The sequence below is a fragment of the Peromyscus eremicus genome, chromosome 10 (genome assembly GCF_949786415.1).
Source record: "Peromyscus eremicus chromosome 10, PerEre_H2_v1, whole genome shotgun sequence".
NCBI lineage: Eukaryota > Metazoa > Chordata > Mammalia > Rodentia > Cricetidae > Peromyscus > Peromyscus eremicus.
Window position 1 is genome coordinate 2,445,797 of NC_081426.1, and position 21,379 is coordinate 2,467,175.

Sequence of the window (21,379 nt, forward strand, 5' to 3'; positions counted from 1 at the left end):
AGTACCTACGAAAAGAAAAAATTATTCTTTAAGCTTGAAAATATTAACAACAAAGATTAAAACCAAAAGGAAATATTCATGTATAAATGAGTACACATACATACAAACATGCGTACGCAGTTTGTTGGTCTGTTCATTTTCTCTCTCTCTCTCTTTCCGTGTGTGTGTGTGTGTGTGTGTGTGTGTGTGTGTTGGGGATTGAATATTGAGGGCCTTGCATACTAGCTATACTCCCAACCCCAAACTAAAAATATCTAGCAAACTTAATTTTTTTTAAAGAAAAAAGTATAATATATAAATACATACTACATAATGCTAGCAATGGCAGTTATTGCAGGAAGTGTACATTCACCCTGAAATACTCAAGCTCACTGTAAATCTCAACTATTCAAAAGGCTAACACATAGCCTAAGTATGGCTCACTAGGGCTGCTGAGGGGTAGAAAGAAGAAGGAATATTCATAAAAAAAGAAATGTTATTCCATAAAAGAAGCCTCAACACAGGTTCAGTCAAAAACAAAACAAAACAAAACAAAACAAAACAAAAAAAACAAACAAAAACCTCTTTGTAGATTGAAAACACAGCCTAGAGATCAACGGTATACCATTCCCAAGGTTCAGCATCAGAAGCAACCTGGAAACATTCTCAAAAGAAAAGACAAGGAACGGAACAGGATCCTTGGCTGAAATCTGACTCATGTCAAAGAGTTCTTGCAGATAGACTTATAAATGAGGCACTGAGCAATGACCAAGTCAGAGAACAGACAGACAGACAGATACAAGATATCCAATGGTTGGCGGCAGCTCAGTGCAGAGCAGTTAACTAGCATGGTCCTGAATTCGATCTTAAGCATGGGAGAAAGGGAAGAGGAAGATAAAAAGGAAAGGAAAATGGAAGTCACCCACTCTGAAGGGAACACATTCACAGGGTCCTGTATGATAATATGAAAGAGTATGGAATGTGCATTTGCAATTCCAAGAGAGAAGACAGTAAGGCAAGAAAAGTAATATTTGAAAAAATAATGGTTGAAACTGGTCAGGCTTAATGAAAAGACACATTTGTAGACTCAAGCTTGAAATTCTAAGTATGACGTATTCCAAGAAAAGCACCTTTTCATAGTCATACTGCTGAAATCCAAAGACAAAGAACACATCTTGACAGAACTCACATAAAAACAATAAATAATATATAGAGAATGATTTGGATGAGTCCTTATCAGATAAAAAATAAAGAACAAGAAATACCACATCTTTAAGTGCTCAAAGAAAAAAAAGCAAACACTCCCACCACCAATCCAATCCATAATTCTATACCAAGAAAAAGGACTAAATATAATGGCAAAACAGAAGCATTTTCAGATTAGAAAAGAAAAAAACAAAAACAAAAACCAAGAGTCTGTCTGAAGACCTACAGGACAATACTGAAGTCAGTCTGGTCAGAATGATGGAAATAGTATTACTGAAAACTTGGATCCTCAGGTGTTAAAACAGCTTTTTCTGAAAATAACTCTTGCCTTTAGAAACTGAATTTCTGCTCAACCTCACAACCAAGTCTATAATAGGCCTTGAGACCATTTAAAACTATGTACTCAATCTGTTTCTCTACAGTGCATTCAGCCTATTTAACTAGCCTTGAAGAAAGCAATGTAACTAACCTTACTCTGCCTCAGTTGTCTTTCCTTCGTGTGTGTGTGTGTGTGTGTGTGTGTGTGTGTGTGTGCGCGCGCGCGCGCGCGCGCGTGCTGTGATGATCATTTGCTGACAGCAGCCAATAGGTTGAAAGCAACCTTAAAGAAGACAAGTATCCACAATAACTGTTTGTGGCAACAGTAGACGTAATTTCTTCCCTTGTGAACTCTGGTAAAGAACTGATTAAGTGATTCTTCATTCCTTTCCCATATCATGTTTTCTGTGCTGTTCAATAAATACAGAGCAAAGTCCATTGCTGGAAACAGACAAGATTGGCAGATTGAAGACACAGGAAGTGGAGAATTCAAATTTGGGTTCACTCTTGATCTAAACTCCTCCAGGAGGAAGACTCTTCTCTTTGATGTAGCACTGACACATTTTTGAAGGTATTAAAAATGTCAAAAATGGCAAACATGTGGGTCAGTATAAAAATAAAAGACTATCCTTTTCCTCTTTTAAATGCATATAACTGTTCAAAGTAAAGTTACAGTACTGCCTTGTGAGCGAATGGTACAAACAGAACATAGAGGATGGAAGTGGGTGAAAATCCATGGAGATGGATGCAGAGTTTCCTTATTTTAACTCTAAGACTCAGAAAGCAGAGATGTTTACTATCTCTGTAGTCACCACAGAAATAATGCATAGGTGCAGCGCTGAAGCAAACAGATAAACTAAAACGGAATTTTAGTAAATATGCAAGGTGACAAGGGGAACAGGGAAACAAAAGAGATGGGTCAAAGAGAAACCAACAATGAAGTTACAGATCTAAAGTTGATCGATCACATTAGTCACGAGATTAAGCATAAACTGACCATGCACTTCGGTTAAAAGGCAGAGACTGTGGGAAGAGGTAACAGAAGTATCCAGAACATGTAATTGGACATATCTTTAATGTTTCACTGGAAGGCACAAGAGGAAATGAATCAAAGGTGAGACACTACATTCAGTGTAAGCACTGTAAAACTACCATTTCTTTCTCAAATGAATATATTTAATTCAGTGCAGTTCCAATGTAATTCTAGAAGGACTGTTTGAAACTGGCATAATTCTAACATTCAAATGAAGGAACCAATGTACCATGAAAAGCTAAAACAGTTTTGTGGGGAATGGTATGTAAATAGGGAAGATGTATTTCAGACATTAAGGTGTACCCCAAATGCTTGAAAACAAAAATGATATTGACCTAGAAAATCCACAAAACAATGAAGAGAGTATAGTTTTAAAATGCTGGCATAAACTTTGAATATAAGTTATCAAAAATCAGTGGGAAAAATAAATGATTAGTGAATTGGTTTCACTATAGACCATATACAGCAATATGTTTCAAGATAAATTAACTGTCTAAATTTAGCAGTTAATACCCGAAAGTTAAAAGAAAGAAAATAACAGGTGCATCTGGGAATAAGGAATGATGCTCAAAAAGAAGTAAAAAGGAGATGGATTAACTACATCAGAATGTGGTGATATTGTGTTCCCCAAGATATTGTGCACCCTAATAAACTTTTCTGGGGTCAGAGAACAGAACAGCCACTAGATACAGAGGCTAGAAAATGGTGGCACTCACACCTAGCCTTCTGGAGGCATGGATCTCTGTGAGTTCAAGGCCACACTGGAAATAGCCAGGCATGGTGACTCACGCCTTTAATCACAGGAAGTGAGCCTTTAATCCCAGGGAATGATGGCAGAAAGCAGAAAGATATATAAGGCGTGAAAACTAGAAACTAGAAGCTTTTGGCTGGTTAAGCATTCCGGCTTTCAAGAAGCAGTTCAGCTGAGATTCATTTGGATAAGGACTCAGAGGCTTCCAGTCTGAGGAAACAGGATCAGCTGAGGAACTGGTGAGGTGAGGTAGCTGTGGCTTGTTCCGCTTCTCTGATCTTCCAGTGTTCGCCCCAATACCTGGCTCCGGGTTTGTTTTTATTAATAAGATTCTTTAAGATTCATGCTACATCAGAACTCAAGACTCCAGGCTAATTCTATACACCCAGAGGCTACTGAAATAAAATTGAAATGCAGATGAAGATGAAGTTATGTGTATACAGTATGGTTTGTTACTGAAAAGGATTAATGTCCAAAACATCTAAGGCATTATTTCAAAACAGCAGTAAAGTACTGTAAGCAATATTAAAAACAGAAAAATAAATTAACCTAAAAGCTGGCCAAGAAATCTGGACAGAAAGACAGAAGTTGACCTGATCCAGTGCCTCAAGTCACACAACTCTAGGTGAGATGATCTGCAGGAAAACAGGGGTGTGCAGTCCTCCTGGGCATGGCTCCGACAGTGATCCCACCCACTGGTTCTTACATAGGTCTTACTAGGAAGCAGGGAAATACAAACCAAAGCAACAAGATACAACTTTGTACTTATTAGGTTTTAAGTAGTGATTAATGTGAGGAAGAGAGGCGTCAAACATTGTACCCCCAGAAAACAATGGGTACATGGGTAAATGAACAAGTCAATAGTGGTACCAATGTAAATAACAGAGAGCAGGTATCTCTGTGAAGAAAAAAAGTATGACAGGTTCACAGTGAATGTAGAAAGCAAACAAAGGATCATGAATGGATGAACAATGACAACATACCCTAGAACAAGGAGAATAAGTAACTTAGTTTTGTGCTACTTCTAATATTAAAACAAAAATTAAAATACTCAATAGTCCTGGAAATAAAGTGAACTTATAGCAATAAAAGTAGTTTCCTGGAGGAAGGCAAGCAGGAAGAAGACGCTACAAAGACAGGTGAGAATACTTTTGGAGTTACTGTGTGCTTATCATGCTTGTGTGCTGCTTTCTTTTTGTGGTGTTGGGGACTGAACCCAGGGCTTCTCACATGCTAGAGAAGTCCCAACACTGAGCTATGGCCTGGTACCAATATATTAATTCTTTTTTTTTTTTTTTTTTTTTGGTTTATCGAGACAGGGTTTCTCTGTGTAACAGCCTAGTGGTCTTGGAGCTCACTTTGTAGACCAGGCTGGCCTAGAACTCACAGAGATCCACCTGTCTCTTCCTCCTGAGTGCTGAGATTAAAGGTGTGCACCACCGCTGCCTGTCGCATATTAATTAATTTTAATTGTGGTACCTGTTGTCCATGTATATCCATTAAACATATCAAATCAAACATTTTAGACATTGGGCTAAGCTGTGCACCCAGGGCAGCAAGGCAGGAGGAACACAAGTTTGGGGTCAGCTTGTGCTGCAGAGTGAGCTCCAGGCCAGCCCAAATCACACAGTGGGCTCCAAGAACAATATAAAACAAATAAACTACACACAAAAATTCCATATATGTTAAAAGTGTATACTTTACTACATTGAAATTATGCCTTAAAAGTATTTAAATTATATTAATAAACATATTGAGGCTATGCATAGTGATGCATGCCTGTATTTTAGGCACTCAGAAAGCAAAGGCTTATTTATGAGTTCCAGACCAACCTAGGCTACAGTAACACTATCACAACAAAATAAAACGCAATACATCAGTGAGACCCCATCTCAAAAAAAAAAAAAAAAAAAAAAAAGATGGGTGGCAGTGGCCCACACCTTTAATCCCAGCACTTTGGAGGTAGAGGCAGGTGGATCTCTGTGAGTTAGACGCCAGCCTGGTCTACAGATCGAGTTCCAGGACAGCAGGGCTACAGAAACCTTGTCTTGAAAACCAAAACCAACCAACCAACCAACCAACCAAACAAACAAACAACCCCCCGCCCAATCAACCAACTAACCAAACAAAAAGAGAGCTGGGCACAGTAGTATGCATCTGTAATTCTGGTGCATGAGAGATGGGGAATGGAGAGAGTAGAAGCTCACAGTCCAGCTTCCTATGCAAATGTAGTTATAAACAACAAAAGGGATTCCCTGATTTCAAATAAGGGGACACACACACACACACACACCAAACGTACAGTATCTACATTGAAGATATAATAAACAAATAACTTTCAAACATATTTTACCTGTGTCTGTCCCCTCTGAAATAATGCTGATCCATGAAGTGTTTTAAACATATCTACCTCACAATTTATATTCCTAAGTGAAGTCAAATCCCGTCCATCACACCTGTAATAAAGTAGTAAAGTCGTATAGGAAGTCAGAAAAGTATTTATCTCTGCATTAAGTTCTCAACACCAGCTGCCTACAGTAACTTGTTAGAACTGTAAACAGTAATATAAATACTTGGGTTCCAATCTGAGTCCCACCGAATCAGTGTCTGGAGGTGTGATTTATACAACAAGAGAGAGCCACAGCCACACAATCCATACACTTGCCAACAGGTGCTCATTTATAAAATGAACATACATTCCCTCCTTTAAGTCAGCTGCTACTTTCAAGGCAACTTGCAGGCACAGCACCTGCTTCAATTCTACCACAGGAGGGTATGTTTACCTTTTGTATTCATTCAAAATAATACTTCTGAAAACCTCCTTTGCAACAACATTGAAGGATTCTATTATTTCAAATTGGTCGACCTCTGGAAATTTTTCTATAGAAAAGAGACAAATCAAAACAAAATAAAAAACTTATCTTTTGGGAAGATAAGTTCCCCAAGGTTCACAGCATCAAATCAAGTATTGCGGATAAACCAAGGGAGATGTCCGAAACTTAGTTCTTGGGCGAACAAAGCACATAAATCAAACGCTCTTAAGCCAGTCATAGGAACTAAGCTTGTGCTTTTACCAGAACGACATGCTATGATCCACTTCTCTTCTGTCGTGTTACCTACCAATCCAGACACCTACATTAGGAAGAGAGTTAACTAATAGCTGACCTTCAATTATCTTTTACTTTGTGAACTTTTAATCTGTAAACTGAGAAACAGTTTTCTTCATTACAAATCCCTACCAGCTGCCCAGCTACCTTTTAAACTAACACTTACCAACTATTTTCATGGGCCAGGCTCTTTACAGGCATGCTTTGCTTTAAATGCCTCTAACTTCCATAACAGCCTATAAGGAAGAGTCTATTATTACCACCCCCCAAAACAAACAAACACACACACAAAACCCCCAAGAAACCAGAAGACAGGCAAGGCTTAAAGTAAAGTAGGGCTGGGGCTGAAGGTTATGGTAGGCTGCCTGCCTGGCAAGTGGAGGACTATAAGAAACAAACAACCCGCCGGGCGGTGGTGGCGCACGCCTTTAATCCCAGCACTCGGGAGGCAGAGCCAGGCGGATCTCTGTGAGTTCGAGGCCAGCCTGGGCTACCAAGTGAGTTCCAGGAAAGGCGCAAAGCTACACAGAGAAACCCTGTCTCGAAAAACCAAAAAAAAAAAAAAAAAAAAAAAGAAACAAACAACCCACTGCCCGAGATCACACAGCACATCTCTAGAGAACCATCCAGCTGTGACATGATACTCATCTGCCTGCCTCACAGGCTTATGCTTTTAAATGTTGTTACACTGCCTTTAAGTAATGCCGTGGACCAGTCTCTTGCTTTATTAAGTAATGTATAATTTTAAAGTAATCTGAACATAAAATATGGCCACAGAAAGAGATAGTATTGTATTTTCATCACACAACGAGCTTTTTTTTTTTTTTTTTTTTGGTAGTGCTGGGAAGAACCCAGGGTTCACACATGAGACAGGTTTCTACAAAGCCACACTCTCAGTTTAAAATACTTGTTAGTTTTGCTTTTTTAAGACAGTCTTGCTGTGTAGCCCAGGATGTCCTTGAATCCACAATGCTACTGCCTTAGCTTCTAGGGTGCTTACAGGCCTGAACCACTACCTCTGACTCATTTCCATTCTCTTAAAAACTTACTGACCAATTGATTACTGCATATGTAAGCATGACAAATGTGTACAGGCATGCATGCCATGGTGTTCGTATAGAGGTCAGAGGACAACTATATGGAGTCAGTTCTTTTCTTCCACCTTTTTGTGAATTCCAGGGGTCAAACTCAGGTTTCCAGGCTTGCTCAGCAAGCATTGCTGACTGCTGAGCCATCTTGCTGACCATAATTTCTTACCCTTGATAAAAAAAACCTAAACTATGTTGAAGATAATTATAAGTAATGGCATTAACATAAATGCAGCAGAAGAATTTTTATTTTAAAATCGAATAAATACTCCCACAAGAGGGCACTTCTCTCTTGGTGGAAAAATTATTAAGAACTGTACGTCAATATTTCCTCATATTTAAGTTGTTACAAGAATAATGTTATGTAACAATATATTCTGCTTAGTGATTTGTGGAGAGTTAACCCCCTCTTGTGATTCCAGACAATGTTAGGAGTAACAATAGTAGCGTGTTAAATGATGTCTATGTATGTGCCAGGCACAGATGCAAATATCATTTAATATATATAAACCAGATATTATTGGTATTATGTCACAGATAGACTCAAGAATGTATTGTTAAGTGCTCTTTGTTTTTAGTATTGGAGGAATCTTTGTTTTTAGTATTAGAGGAATAACACAGGGCCTCATGCATGCTGGGTGAACACTGCTGAGCTAGACCCCAACCTGGGGTCTTTTCTCCTTCCTTGGCTTTCTTTTCTTTTTCTTGATTTTTGAGACAGGGTCTCTCTATACAACCCTGGCTGTTCTGGAACTATGCAGATCAGCCTGGCCTAAAACTAACAGAGATCCTCCTGCCTCTGCCGCCCAACTGCTGAGAGTAAAGGTGTGTGCCCAGCCGCTTTTTCTTTTTTTGACTCAAGAATTAAAAAAAATATTTTTTAGGTTTTCAAATGACAGGCAAAGGACTAGCACATTAAGACCCTGAAGCAGATAAGAAAGGAACATTTTTTATATACTCAAGCCTAGTGTTAGCCACATTCTAGACGTTAACATGGCAGTCACTCCAGGGTCTGTCATTATTACAGATTTAAGATAAAACTGAGGAATTATGAGAATAACTGAGTTTGTCAAGGTCTTACCACTGAAATTTGAAAACAAATGTATGTGTTTAAAAAAAACAACAATGTTTTTCTTTCAACCCCCTTAAAAATGAAAATAGAATTTACCCTTTAGTTGCTCCTCTGTATCTAGTCTTATCTTGTTAACAGCTTCATCTCTAGAAATCTAAAACAGCATTGATGTTAGTATATAAATATGAAACATTCTCATTTCTGTTTTCAGTGCTATACAAATAGCGCACTGTAAGAACATTCCTTGAAGATTAAAACCTGATTTAATTAGTTCAAATTACATTTGCCCATTTCCTTACAATGCGTATTAACAAAAGAATAGAGAAACAAACAGGTAGGCTTTGACTTAGCTTTACAAAGGAAAGTCCAGTCGAAGGTGAGAGTTTTTAAGCAGTAGGGCTAAGAGGAAGAAAGGCCCCGGAAAAGAAGCAAGACACACGTGGGTGTGCGTGTGAGCTCTAAAGAAGAACCGCTCTACTGTCTGCGAGAGACTTCCTCCCTCTGCAGTGCTGCCAGTCCACCACAGGCATGTCCTCATGAACGCAGGACAACTCTCTACTCCTGAGCCACAGCCTCAGGCCTGGCCAGAGAGTTCTTGAAGACAAACAGGACTGACATGCACCAACAGGGTGTGAATGAGTTACAACAGAAGTAATCTTCAAACAAAACTTAAGGTATACTTACTTTATCATGTTCATAATCCGTAAAAACTGCATAGAGTTTCTCCATGGCGATTCTATTAAGTATAAAATAAATGTTGTCAAAACAATAATAGAACTATGAAGTTCTTTTTTTTTTTTTAAAGATTTATTTATTTATTATGTATACAGTGTTCTGTCTGCATGTGTCCCTGCAGGCCAGAAGAGGGCACCAGATCTCATTACAGATGGTTGTGAGCCACCATGTGGTTGCTGGGAATTGAACTCAGGACCTTTGGAAGAACAAACAGTGCTCTTAACCTCTGAGCCATCTCTCCAGCCCCCGAACTATGAAGTTCTTATAACTGAAACAAATATTAAACAGCAATGAACTACAAACTAAATAATTAGCACTTCAGAAAACTTAAACGTTGCTGCATGTCACTGCTACATGCTTATTATAACCCAGAACAGATTTCTTTCCATCTTTCAGGCAAGTCACTCACATGGCATGATACTCCCTCTGTCTTCACTGCTCATCTAATTCCAACTCAGACTCACTCATATTTGCTGAGTGCCTCCCTGTTCTAAGCATTGCCAGGCACCGTTGTAAGCCCTAGGCATAGGGCTGGTTCTTTTTGCGAAATCCAACAGTTTCCTAGATATTCAAATATCCTATCTTTTCCCTGGACATGGAGAGATAAAGGATCTGATTTTTAAATAACAAATGTCTGTCCTTTTCACTTGAGATTTAAATTTATGTCTTGGATTAAGTTTATGCCATATGCTGGGTTTATGCCCCTGTAGGTATCAGATAGATGTTTACAGTAATGACTTAAGGGCTACATGTGAAGCAATACAAAGTGCATTTCCTCAGAGGAAACTGAACCTGGTGACAATGTCCCATCTGCACAGGTGTCCTTACTTATGAGCATATTTCACAATCTCTGGTGAAGGGGTGAATATCTTCTGGGGTGTCCTCTTGGCAACACCAATCTCTTTTACCAACTGCTGGATGCCCTGAATTATCTGCTGGGTATGCTTCACTCCCACTTTAACAGCATGACAAAAGTCCTGCTGGAGAACATTTTCTGCGGAGGCTTCCAACATGACTAGTTAGAGAGGAAGGAGACGATTACTGTTGGAGAACCTTTCACCAGCAGAGTATTTTAAAATGAAAAACAAAGACACAAATAACAAAAGAAGAAAGTACAACTTGCAAGTAAAATCCAGAATGAATATATTTAAATTATTTACCAATTTGGCTTTTAGGTGCTCCAGCAACCACTAAATTTAAAGTACTAGAAGACATTTCTTTCCTTGTTGGGTTAACAACACATTCTCCATCAATCATTCCTATTCGTACTGCCCCTAAAACATATTAAAATGTTAGCAATTGTTTAATTAAAACTGGCAATTTTCACAGTATTATTCTAGTAGTAGCTTCAATCCACTCTTTCTGACAACAGAATGAAATTTCTATTTCTCCCATGGACTTCTCCATGGGATAGGGTTCTTTCTGGACTTAATGAAGTCCAGAAAGAACCCTATCCCATCTTCGTTGGTAGGCTCAGTGGGATGCTCTGGATCCCTCAAGCCAAATGATTTTTGCACACCTTTTGATCACGCTCTTGCTCTTCTCTATATCCAGACTACTCCATCCAAAGCAAACGCTTGCACTTCTCTCCCACTGACGTTTCCCTTACACACTGGCTACTTTAAGACCTGCCCTTCTATATCATTTTGTCAAGCACCTTGTCTGTGCCATTATAATAAGTACTCTTTGTAACTAAATCTCCCTCTCTTCCCCTGACTCATGCTAAAAGCAAGAAGAGCCTCTTCAACCTTCCTACTGCTGCTACCCAGACAGCCATTTTTCCTTCAGTGCTTATCCCGTTGCTAGTACTGAGGACACTTGACAGTTACAAACTGAAGTCATTAGCAGACTGTATGGTTACCCTTATAGGAGTTTTAAGTTACAAACATGTTTGTTTTATCTTGAAAGAGTATGTACTGTGGTAATTCCCCACTGTAAAGAAAGAAAAAATCTCGCAAAGAAAGGGAACTAAGAAGTCTAGGCCACAAAATCAATAGCACTGTAACAGCGTTACTAGTAACAAAACCCAAAGCAAGAATGAAAAGGCCTGAAAGACCTGCAAGAAATCTTAGAATGCTATCTAGTTTAGCTTCCCAAGAAGTAATAAATCAGCACCAACAACATGCTCATCATCACTGAAAGAATACAAACAGCGGCTCATACTTTCAAATTGTAACTTACCAATAGGTCCATTCCAAGGAATGTCTGATAAGGAGAGAGCTACGGAAGCTTTAAAAAAGGAGAAAAATAAAAAAATGAAATTACAGTATTTCATTGCTTTTTTTAAAAAAAAAAAAAAATCGCCGGGCGGTGGTGGCACACGCCTTTAATCCCAGCACTCGGGAGGCAGAGGCAGGCGGATCTCTGTGAGTTCGAGGCCAGCCTGGTCTCCAAAGCGAGTTCCAGGAAAGGCGCAAAGCTACACAGAGAAACCCTGTCTCGAAAAAACCAAAAAAAAAAAAAAAAAAAAAAAAAAAAAAAATCAACAGTGATCACTTTAGCTGGTGTTCTTATACTTACCACCATTAATTGCCAGGATATCAGGTTCATTGATGCCATCTACTGCTAGCAGATTACAAATCACCTGGCAACAAGGGAAACAAATTAGACATATAGACAACAACAGCCACTGATGTTGGCAGATTATGATTTAAATTAGCAACTTGGCCTAAAATAAAAGAACTATACGATCAATATCCAAATCCCTTAAAGTTAGATATCATTTAACTAAATCTTTGACATTAGGCATTTAAAATTTCAGTTTCCTCATTTTCTTTTTAAGGGTACGTGGTGTGTGTGTGTGTGTGTGTGTGTGTGTGTGTGTGTGTGTGTGTCTCCCTCCCAGGCATTGCTGAACCCAGGGCTTCATTTTTACTATCAAGTCCCATACTCAGTTCTGTTTCTTTGAGAAACAGTAGCATCTTCCTGAGGAGTTCTGTAGAACTACAGAACTGTGGGGTGTAAAGAACCTGTGACAATACTAGATATGCTACAGTAGTCTGTAAATGTTAGCTATGTATTTGTATTATTATCAGTTCATATTGCAATGATGTACCTATGTTAAATTTTTAAAAGAATAATTTCCTTGAAGCTCTGATGTCCTCTCAAAGGTATACTATTTAGTGCAGTTAATAAAATGGCTTTCTAAGTATACCTAACTAATAATATGATCACCTTGAGGAAAGAAAAGAATATTCAAAAAGTACTATAAAATATAATAGAAGTTCAGAAGACCTAGAAATAAAGATGTATTACAAAAATTAATTGTGAGCCAGGCGGTGGTGGCGCACGCCTTTAATCCCAGCACTGGGGAGGCAGAGACAGGTGGATCTCTGTGAGTTCAAGGCCAGATTAGTCTACCGAGAGAGTTCCAGGATAGGCTCCAAAGCTACACAGAGAAACTCTGTCCTGAAAAAACCAGAAAAAAAATTGTGATAAGCTGGTCATGAAGGCTCATTGCTGTAATCTCAGTACCTGGAAGGCCAAGGCAGACAGACTGCCATGTGTTTGAGGCTAGCCTAGGCTATGCACAGAGTTCAAACCCAGACTGAGCTATAGAGATTTAGATGTTGTTTACCAAATCAAAACAAATAGTTATGTTGATTATCCTAATGGACTATTATAAATTAGACCTACAAAATCCAGCCACCTAGTCTGGCTACACCCATAACTATCACACTTTTATATACATTCATTTATTTCCTAACACAGAACTTTTTAGATTCTTGTTCAGCCTTGCTAGAGAGTTCCCAACAATCCCTTACTCATACTCATAATTCAGGCATTAGCTCAAAATGACACCAATCACATAGTTTTTCAAAGTACTGCCTTTTAAAGTGACTTGAAGTATATCCATAAGTACCATAAAAATTCTTTATAAAGCTTTCTTTAAAAAGAGTTATAGGGATTAAATAATTTTAAAATATATTATCTAGTAACAAACCAAAGCAGAATTTACCTGAGTATCATAAAAATAGCCAGCTGGAAAGAGAGGTCGAATTGAACGATCTGTCAAAACAAAGAAAAAAATACTAAATGGCCCTGGCAGAGCTGCTTTAGAATTCAAAACTACTGAACTAATAGACAGCTGTTGAATATGTCACAGACACAAACAAAAAGACTACGTGTTAAGAAAAACACTGATTAGTATAAACACTTTCATTAATACAGATAATTACCTAACAAGAAATCAGAAGAAGAGGCTGAAGACCAATAGCAGACACAAAGAAAACCTTCATTTGGTTCACTGTGTCTGAGGAATGTTTATGAATATGTACAAGCAAAAAAAATATGTACAAGCTAGCAATCATTGGGTAGAAAAGCTGTGGACTACAAATGATCCCATAATATTTGTAGATGTCAAAGAGCTGAAATATTTTTAGGCTGGTGACTTTACTTAGTAGTACAGTGCTTACCTAGCATGTGAATAGCCTAGTGTTTCATCACCACCATCACCACCACCCACTACCACCCCTCCATCCCCCACCCCTCACCACCACCACTGGCCCACCACCCCCCACCACCACCACCACAGCCACCCACCCACACACTCATGCCTCTTCCTTCTCAAAAAAGACCTGGAAGATGACAGACATACTTCAATAGCTGATAAATACAATGCTTTTAGGAGTTACTAAGTTGAACATAAAAATGAAAAACCACAAGGGATACATTTAACAGAGAACAGACATGAACATGGTATTCACATGTTCAACAGATTCATTCAGTCAGTATTTACTGAATGCCTCTACACTAGGTATAAGGATTTGATAGTGAAGACACAAGTTTTTCCTCTCATGAAGCATACATCTGATAGTAAATAACCACCACAGTCATACAATGAAAGGAAGCTTAGGAGACCCTGTAGAGCAGAGGTGGAAAAGTCACGTGGAGAAGGGCAGCACCCCTGCTAATATCTTACCTATTATTCGACTTGTAAGAATTTCCTTGTCAGAAGAGCCAATCTCTCTTCTAAGGTAGTTTGTTGGGATTCTTCCTGCTGCAGCAGCCTTCTGTCTGTAGTCAACCTGAAGTAGCAGTGAAGAATTAAGTCTCACATCCCAAGAACCGCTACATGAGCACCAACTTCCTGAGGTGCTGACAACATATTCTAGAGGACAGGAAGATAATATTTAATTTGCTTTTAGCATTCTTTTAAACCACTCAGGGGAAGAAGAGTATATAGAGTGCTTCAACTCTGATGAAAACAAGCCCTTCATTGGCAGTCAGGTAACTGCTGAGTCTCACTACTTTCCACAGCAGCTCACCTTGATCCAGTCAAATAGTGCCCCTTCCTCCCCACTTTGTGCATCAACCCTGTGGGACACAATTGCCTTCTGCTTAGCATATTAGAAAAACACAAAAATCCTAATTAATTCTTCACTTAACATATAATTGCACACTTAAACTGGAAGAATACCCACAAAGACAACGAATCATTGCTTCCTTAACACCCACATACTTGCACACTTCCAACGAGCTCGTCAACCTTGACAAATGAAATAAGCTCACTCTTAGCCATCAGTTCACATCCTCTTAACTAACACAGTCTCAAACATGTAAGGACAACCCTTTGTTGTGTAGTTTAATTTTAACTTCAGACACTTGACAGGGTGTTACAAACGCTACATTTATACTATTCTGGAGGCAGATAAATAAGCAAATACTTACCACCAGGGGCATGAACTGGGAAGGCGAGGGTTTTGTTTTACTGACCGCTGTGACCATTACTGCAGTATCACCTGACTTGGTTGAACATATACAAAAATACCAGTAAATTTCTTTGAAATCAGACATTAATGTGTAAACAGCAATTGAATGAATCCCCACTCCAAATAAACTCAATGAAAACTAACTCTCTCTCTCTCTCTCTCTCTCTGAAATCATGTCTCACTATGTGGCCCTCCTTGGCCTGGGAGATCCACCTTCTTCTGCCTACAGAGGTGCAGAGCGTGGGGTTTAAGGGCTTGCAACACCACACCTGGCTCAACAAAAGAGCTCTTCCTCCATGACTGTAACCAGTGCAATATTGATCCTTTCTATCTGATCATGATCAGTATTAGAATACTCACTGAGGTTTTCACATGGAGAAATGGCTAATGGCTTAGTCACATCTATGAATTGAATCACATTTTTTACTCTTTATGAGAAAATTTATACTATAAAGAAAAATTGTCAAGAATAAAAAGCATAATAAAAACAGCTTTTCTAGAACAAAAGCATAATAGATTTTATTAACAGAATATAATAAAGGCCAAAGTTTGGAAGAGTTCCTAAAGGTCATTTAATAGATTCAACACTGACTTTGCTGGCCTAGCATGCATAGTTCTGACACAGAAATACTTAGTTGTATCTGAACTAATTCCTAATACCATATGATGACTTATGATGGCACACAGATACCCAGCCACACTTTCACTTTAAAATACAGACTAGTTTCTTACCTGTACCACAGCACAGCCATCTGCAAATCTTGCCAGTTTTCCAGAGGATATTTCTAATTTTCTGTTTAAAAATAAAAAATTAATACAAAATGACACCAGCACATGTAAAAATAATTGGAAAATCTTAAAAAAAAAAAAGCCAAAGTATGCAGGAGATGTAAGTGCAGCTGGATGATAGAAACCAAGGCAAAGGACTCACCTGGAGGACAGGTAAGCAGGTCAGGGAGAAATAGGATTCCTAACTACTAATGGTAGTCCCATCTCATGACTCATTCGCTATAGAAACCTTAACATGTGAACTCTTCTCTTCCCTAATTAAAATACCTTAAAATTTTCCCCCATTACTTTCTGGAAAAAGTATACACTTTTGAATATTGACTACAAATATTTTCATGTTCTGATATATAATAGTATTTTGTTATGCTATGTTAAAAATAATAAAGACTTTTATCTTCTGATAAATAACAGTATTTTGAATGCTAACTTAAAAACTTAATAAATAATAATACTATTAATAATGACTTTCATGCTCAACAGTGTCAAGATAATTTAATAGTGGAAGAATAGTCTTTTTCAGTCAAAGGTGTGGAGATTCCTGGATGGCCACATACTCTACACAAAAGTAAAAACTCAAAATAGACACTATTCCTTTTAGGTATAGTTCTTTTAGAGCAAAAAATTTAAAACTCTTGGGGGGAAAAAGCAGCAGGAGTAAACCTCCATAAACTTGGATTAAACAATGTCTTTTTTGATGTGCATTAAAAGCCCAAACACATAAGATGTAACTTATGCAAGTAGACACCAGCTCCTGTCTAGAACCATCCATAAGGCACAGGTGTGTACGTAACTTAGTTCTAAAAGTAAAAAGGTATGACCTATAAACTTATCAAACATTTTGAGAACATATATATGAGCACACAGGTATATTAAAGGTGTGTAAGAAAAAAACAGGGTCAAGAACTCATCAAACTCAGGCAACCAATGAAGGGTGCAACTCTCTCACCTGGACCCCAGAAGGACATCTACCACCACTAGTGATGAACCCACTGATCTGCTGTCTCATCAGTAGAGAACCGACTGTTCCCAAGGCTTCAGCTGAGCTGGTTGGCATGCGCCACTCCAATTGTTGTAGGCCTATATGTCTGTATGTCACCCATCTGAATTCAGTTATGACCCTCAGCTCCTCAACTGAGCCCTACCCTGTGGCCTGGCCCTATGGGCCTCCAGCAGCGGTCTCTATCTGTCCAGGCTCTTTGCTTTTTGTCTAGTAAGTCTTATTCAACTCCTTGAATATGCAGCATAGTTGATTCTGTAGTCACCCTGCAACCTACATATATACACACAGTTATTATTACTGTGTGGGATGTAAGGTGTACTCTGAGAGTTGATATTAGTAACTGCCAGGGGAATAAAAAACACCATGTTTGCCAACAGCCAGCATGTATCGAGGTAAAGTAGAACTACTTGGCAAGTTTTGGTTAACAGAACTGATATAGTGTGTGAATTTGTTGTTACTCAATGAATTCTGATAATGCAGAAAGACGGGATGCTTATGTTTCGGGAACATGGACTTTGGCAGTTGCCAAGAAAACTATTGAGTTTATGATTTTTTTGTTGTTGTTCACTTTGCCTCTTACCAATTTACTTTTCAATATTATATGTATAAAATATCTCCAAATGCATAGAGGACCCATACTACATGGATGGCCTCTGGGGTTTGAAACTGGGGGTTATGGAAACTGGGGGAAGAGCTCTGAAGTTTTAATACGTCAAACCATGTGAATGAATGCCTACCTAAATACTCTGAAAATAAAATAAGTAAGAAGAATGACACAATGAGCAGGACCTGATGAGATGGGAAAGATGCCAAGGAAGGACGGGCAGCTGTCTGCCACAGAAAGTAGAGCTTCAGGGAAAAAAACATGTTCACTCTCATCTCTGTCTCTCGTGTGTGTCTGTGTGCAGGTGTCCTAGCTTTGTTAATTCTGATAAATTTACCCTTTTTGACCCTCTGTTGTCTTAACTACAAGTAAGGCAATAGTACCTTCACTACAGGTTTAACAGGGCTGTGTTTATCATATAACTGGTATTCAACAAAACGACGGTCCTTTCCCACTCAGGTTCACACTAGCCTCGCTTTAGGCAGAATTGAGCTGGGCACACAGACAACGGGGTACCTCGAGGCGGCAGGTTTCCCAATTCAGAGCCCAAGGTTTCGGAAAATACAGAGAAAGGGTGTCAGGGGCACAGGCAGGTCAGACTCAGAAGGAAATCCACCACAGAGGTAGGGGTTGGATCAAGAAGCAATGGGCAGCGGTCAGATGGGAAAGGGGAGGGCCCAGGGAGACAGACTTCAGATCCGGAAAAGGAAATCTCGAACTTAGGTTTGGAGTAGAGAGGTTAAAAGAGACTCAGGCTGCTGGAGTCCCACCCTGGGAGATTGGGCTACCAAGGCTGGCTGGACGGGACACCGCGTGAAAAGTCGGCGAAGTCACGCTGTTCCTTACCTGTGGCCCAGGTCCACAGCCACCGCTCGGGACCCGGAGCTGCTCCACAGCTCTCGCACCTGCGAGGAGGTGAGTGCCCGACTCCGCCCGGGCCGGCCGAGGGGACGGAGAGGACCGCAGCCCAGCGGCCGGAGCCGCAAGTAAGAGCAGCACTGCCTGCAGGCCGCCATGACACCCGCGCGCGCGCCCCGAGCGGCTCCTCATTGGCCAGCCCGCGTGTGGGCGGGGCCATGTGGGCGGGGCCTGTCGCGGTTTCGTTTCTGGGGAGCCTAGATACCGCCAGGGAAGCCCGCCTTGGCCTTCTACGTAGATCCGAAAGGGTCAAACCACCAGAATGCGTTTCTGTTCAGCTTCCCCTCCCCCCCTTTCTTTCTGACCTTACTAGTGGAAAATAAATACCTTTAAAAACTTACACAGAATTAAAGAAAGCACTTTAAGTAATTCTCTCTCTCTTTGTTTTATCGCGGTTTAAAAGAAAGTCTTAGAACAATGTATTTAATAAATATATGTAACAATAAATTAGTGGGCTGGAGAGATGGCTCAAAGGTTAAGAACACTGGCTGCTCTTCCAGGGGTCTTGGTTCAATTCCCAGCAACCACATGGTGGCTCACAAGCATCTATAATGAGATCTGGCACCCTCTTCTGGTCTGCATGCACACATGCAGGCAGAACACTGTATACATAATAAATAAATAAATCTTAAAAAAAAAATATGCCCTGATTATGGTAAAAAAAAAAAATAGTACTGAGCAAACCATGATTATTTGGTTCGGTTAAGTAAGGACTAGCTTCGTATCTATGGAAGGGCTTTGGAAGAGATCTCCCTCTCACCCAGTGGCAGCCGCCTGTAATTCCAGCTCTTCGAGGCTCATATTAAATCCACAGACCAAGCTGGCTTGCTAGACTTGCCTGAGAGCTCCAGGTTCAGCAAGAGACCCTGACTCAAAAAATCAGTAGAGCCTTATTAGGCAAGACACCGTATGTGAATCTCTGGCCTCCACAGGCAGATGTCACGTGCGTACCACATGCCGGTGCACCTGCATACACATATGTATCCACACACATGTCAACTCGCATACACATACACACAAATACCATGTACACATGCATAAGCAAACAAAACAAAATAAAACAAACTAGCTCTTTTTTGAGAACCCTAGAACAACTTAGTTTTTGTTCAGTTGTAAATGTTGGAGAGGTGCATAAAAAATGGCGAAGGAGTCTATCTTTACTTCCTTGTGTCAATCTAAAATGATTAGAATGGTAGTAATTGAGTCATAAACTCAAAAGCTAATGCAAGCTTTGAAATCTGTGCCAGAGCTTTTTTTCACAGTGTGTTTATGCTAGGCAGTTTTAGGGTTAGCACAAAGACAGAAATATAACAAAGTTTAAATTCTTGTGACTGTAGCAACTGAAACTGATCTCTGAGGTTTTCACATTCTGGAAGTATAGTTTTGCTAACTGTGTTCCACAGCTACAGTGTGCTACAGTAGGCTCCCACAGGTCCCCCTTTCTTAATATATAAAAAACAACTCCTCATTAAGAACTCACCGCAATCTCCTTAGCTGTCACACCTCCTAGTATGGAAGAAGAGGATGATAAAGATGGCATTTTGTTTTTGGATTGGGTTCAAGGTGACTACAGCAGTCTTTAGCTGCATCCAGCCCTTTTTAAACCAAAAACTCTTAATGTAACTGCAAACTTAAAGAATCCCTTAGCTTCATCATTACCATTAACAGGTTAACATAAATATTGCTGTACATAGTTACAATTCTCACAATTTTACAACTCTTTTTTTTTTTCAGACAGGGTTTCTCTGTGTAGCTTTGGAACCTGTCCTGGATCTCACTTTGTAGACCAGGCTGGACTCAAACTCACAAAGATTCGCCTGGCTCTGCCTCCCAAGTGCTGGGATTAAAGGCATACACCACCACCGCCCAGCAAAGTGAACTCTTAATAGAACCATTTGAACTAACATAAATGGTGCTATAAATAGTTACAATTTTCTCAGTCTTACAACTTAAACTCTTAATAGAATCATTTGAATTTCTTGCTAACAGAACATAAGGAAAGCTTCTGATGTTTTCACATTAAACTTAAATATTTCCTTAACTTCACAAAACCAGGGTGCATTAATATCAATAGGTTAACATAATTTCTGTAAACATACATTCAACTTAATTCACTCGTAACTACTCCTTTATATTTATAAATAATTTTTTTAAAACAAAACCTCAAACCTAGTTAGAAGAAAACCCAAACTTTTTTGTTTAAACAGTTCCATTTGTAATACAAAACCAGTTTCATAAGTAATTCCATTTTTACATACACAGTTCCATAAAACAGTTCCTAGGTCATCACCATAAGTAAATTCAAAATCATCCCATTGCAATGAAATCACTATTGTTCATTTCTTAAGTCCCAAAATTTAAATAATAAATTCTGGTATCAGTCTTCCAAATATGAAGAAATCCACAATCAAAACCTTTTTGTAGTTTTATCTCATTTTTTTAAGTTCAAAAAGTTCAAAAAAAATTCTGGTACTAGACTTCTATTTCCAAATATGAAGAAACATTTTACAACCAAAACCTTTTTTTTAAAATTTATTTATTATGTATACAGAAGAGGGCGCCAGATCTCATTACAGATGGTTGTGAGCCACCATATGGGTGCTGGGAATTGAACTCAGGACCTCTGGAAGAGCAGTCAGTGCTCTTAACCTCTGAGCCATCTCTCCAGCCCTACAACCAAAACCTTTTTGCTGTTAACAATCTTAGTTCAAACAAGCATCTCTGAAACTTTCATTCTCAAACCAGAGACATTTTTAGTTACAGTAGCATTTTAAACCACCGTTTTTGCTGCTATCACAGGTTTTTCTGTGTTGCATTGATTTTCCAGTGGATCTCAGCTGCAGACGCCTGTTTGTGGTGGCTGTGCTAGTTCTGACATTTGCCATTCTTAGCTTCTTAGCAGCTTCTGGAGTTTTTGAAACCTGCTCAGACTGCCAGCTTGCAGTCTCCTAGGACACTATCTTCTGTGTCTAAGGTTCCTTCACCACATACATTAAGCATAGACTCACACTCAATATTTACACTTTTTCACAAACTCACGTATAACATATTAACATATACTTATTTCT

At 39.2% G+C, this 21,379-nt stretch overlaps 1 protein-coding gene across 1 annotated transcript in view; it reads right to left on the reverse strand.

The window, feature by feature from the left end:
• The window catches only part of Pnpt1 (polyribonucleotide nucleotidyltransferase 1), a 21,459-nt gene extending 3,021 nt beyond the window's left edge, over positions 1-18,438 (reverse strand). The window contains exons 1-13 of the mRNA XM_059275259.1: positions 18,240-18,438; positions 15,733-15,793; positions 14,960-15,034; positions 14,211-14,316; positions 13,248-13,297; positions 11,810-11,873; positions 11,471-11,518; positions 10,450-10,563; positions 10,118-10,304; positions 9,239-9,290; positions 8,651-8,708; positions 6,071-6,167; positions 5,641-5,743 (exon numbers count right to left, since the gene is read on the reverse strand). Coding sequence (XP_059131242.1) covers positions 5,641-5,743; positions 6,071-6,167; positions 8,651-8,708; positions 9,239-9,290; positions 10,118-10,304; positions 10,450-10,563; positions 11,471-11,518; positions 11,810-11,873; positions 13,248-13,297; positions 14,211-14,316; positions 14,960-15,034; positions 15,733-15,793; positions 18,240-18,409 — 1,185 coding nt within the window. The 5' untranslated portion in view covers positions 18,410-18,438. The remainder of the gene's footprint in view (positions 1-5,640; positions 5,744-6,070; positions 6,168-8,650; positions 8,709-9,238; positions 9,291-10,117; positions 10,305-10,449; positions 10,564-11,470; positions 11,519-11,809; positions 11,874-13,247; positions 13,298-14,210; positions 14,317-14,959; positions 15,035-15,732; positions 15,794-18,239) is intronic.
• Positions 18,439-21,379: the final 2,941 nt, after the last annotated feature.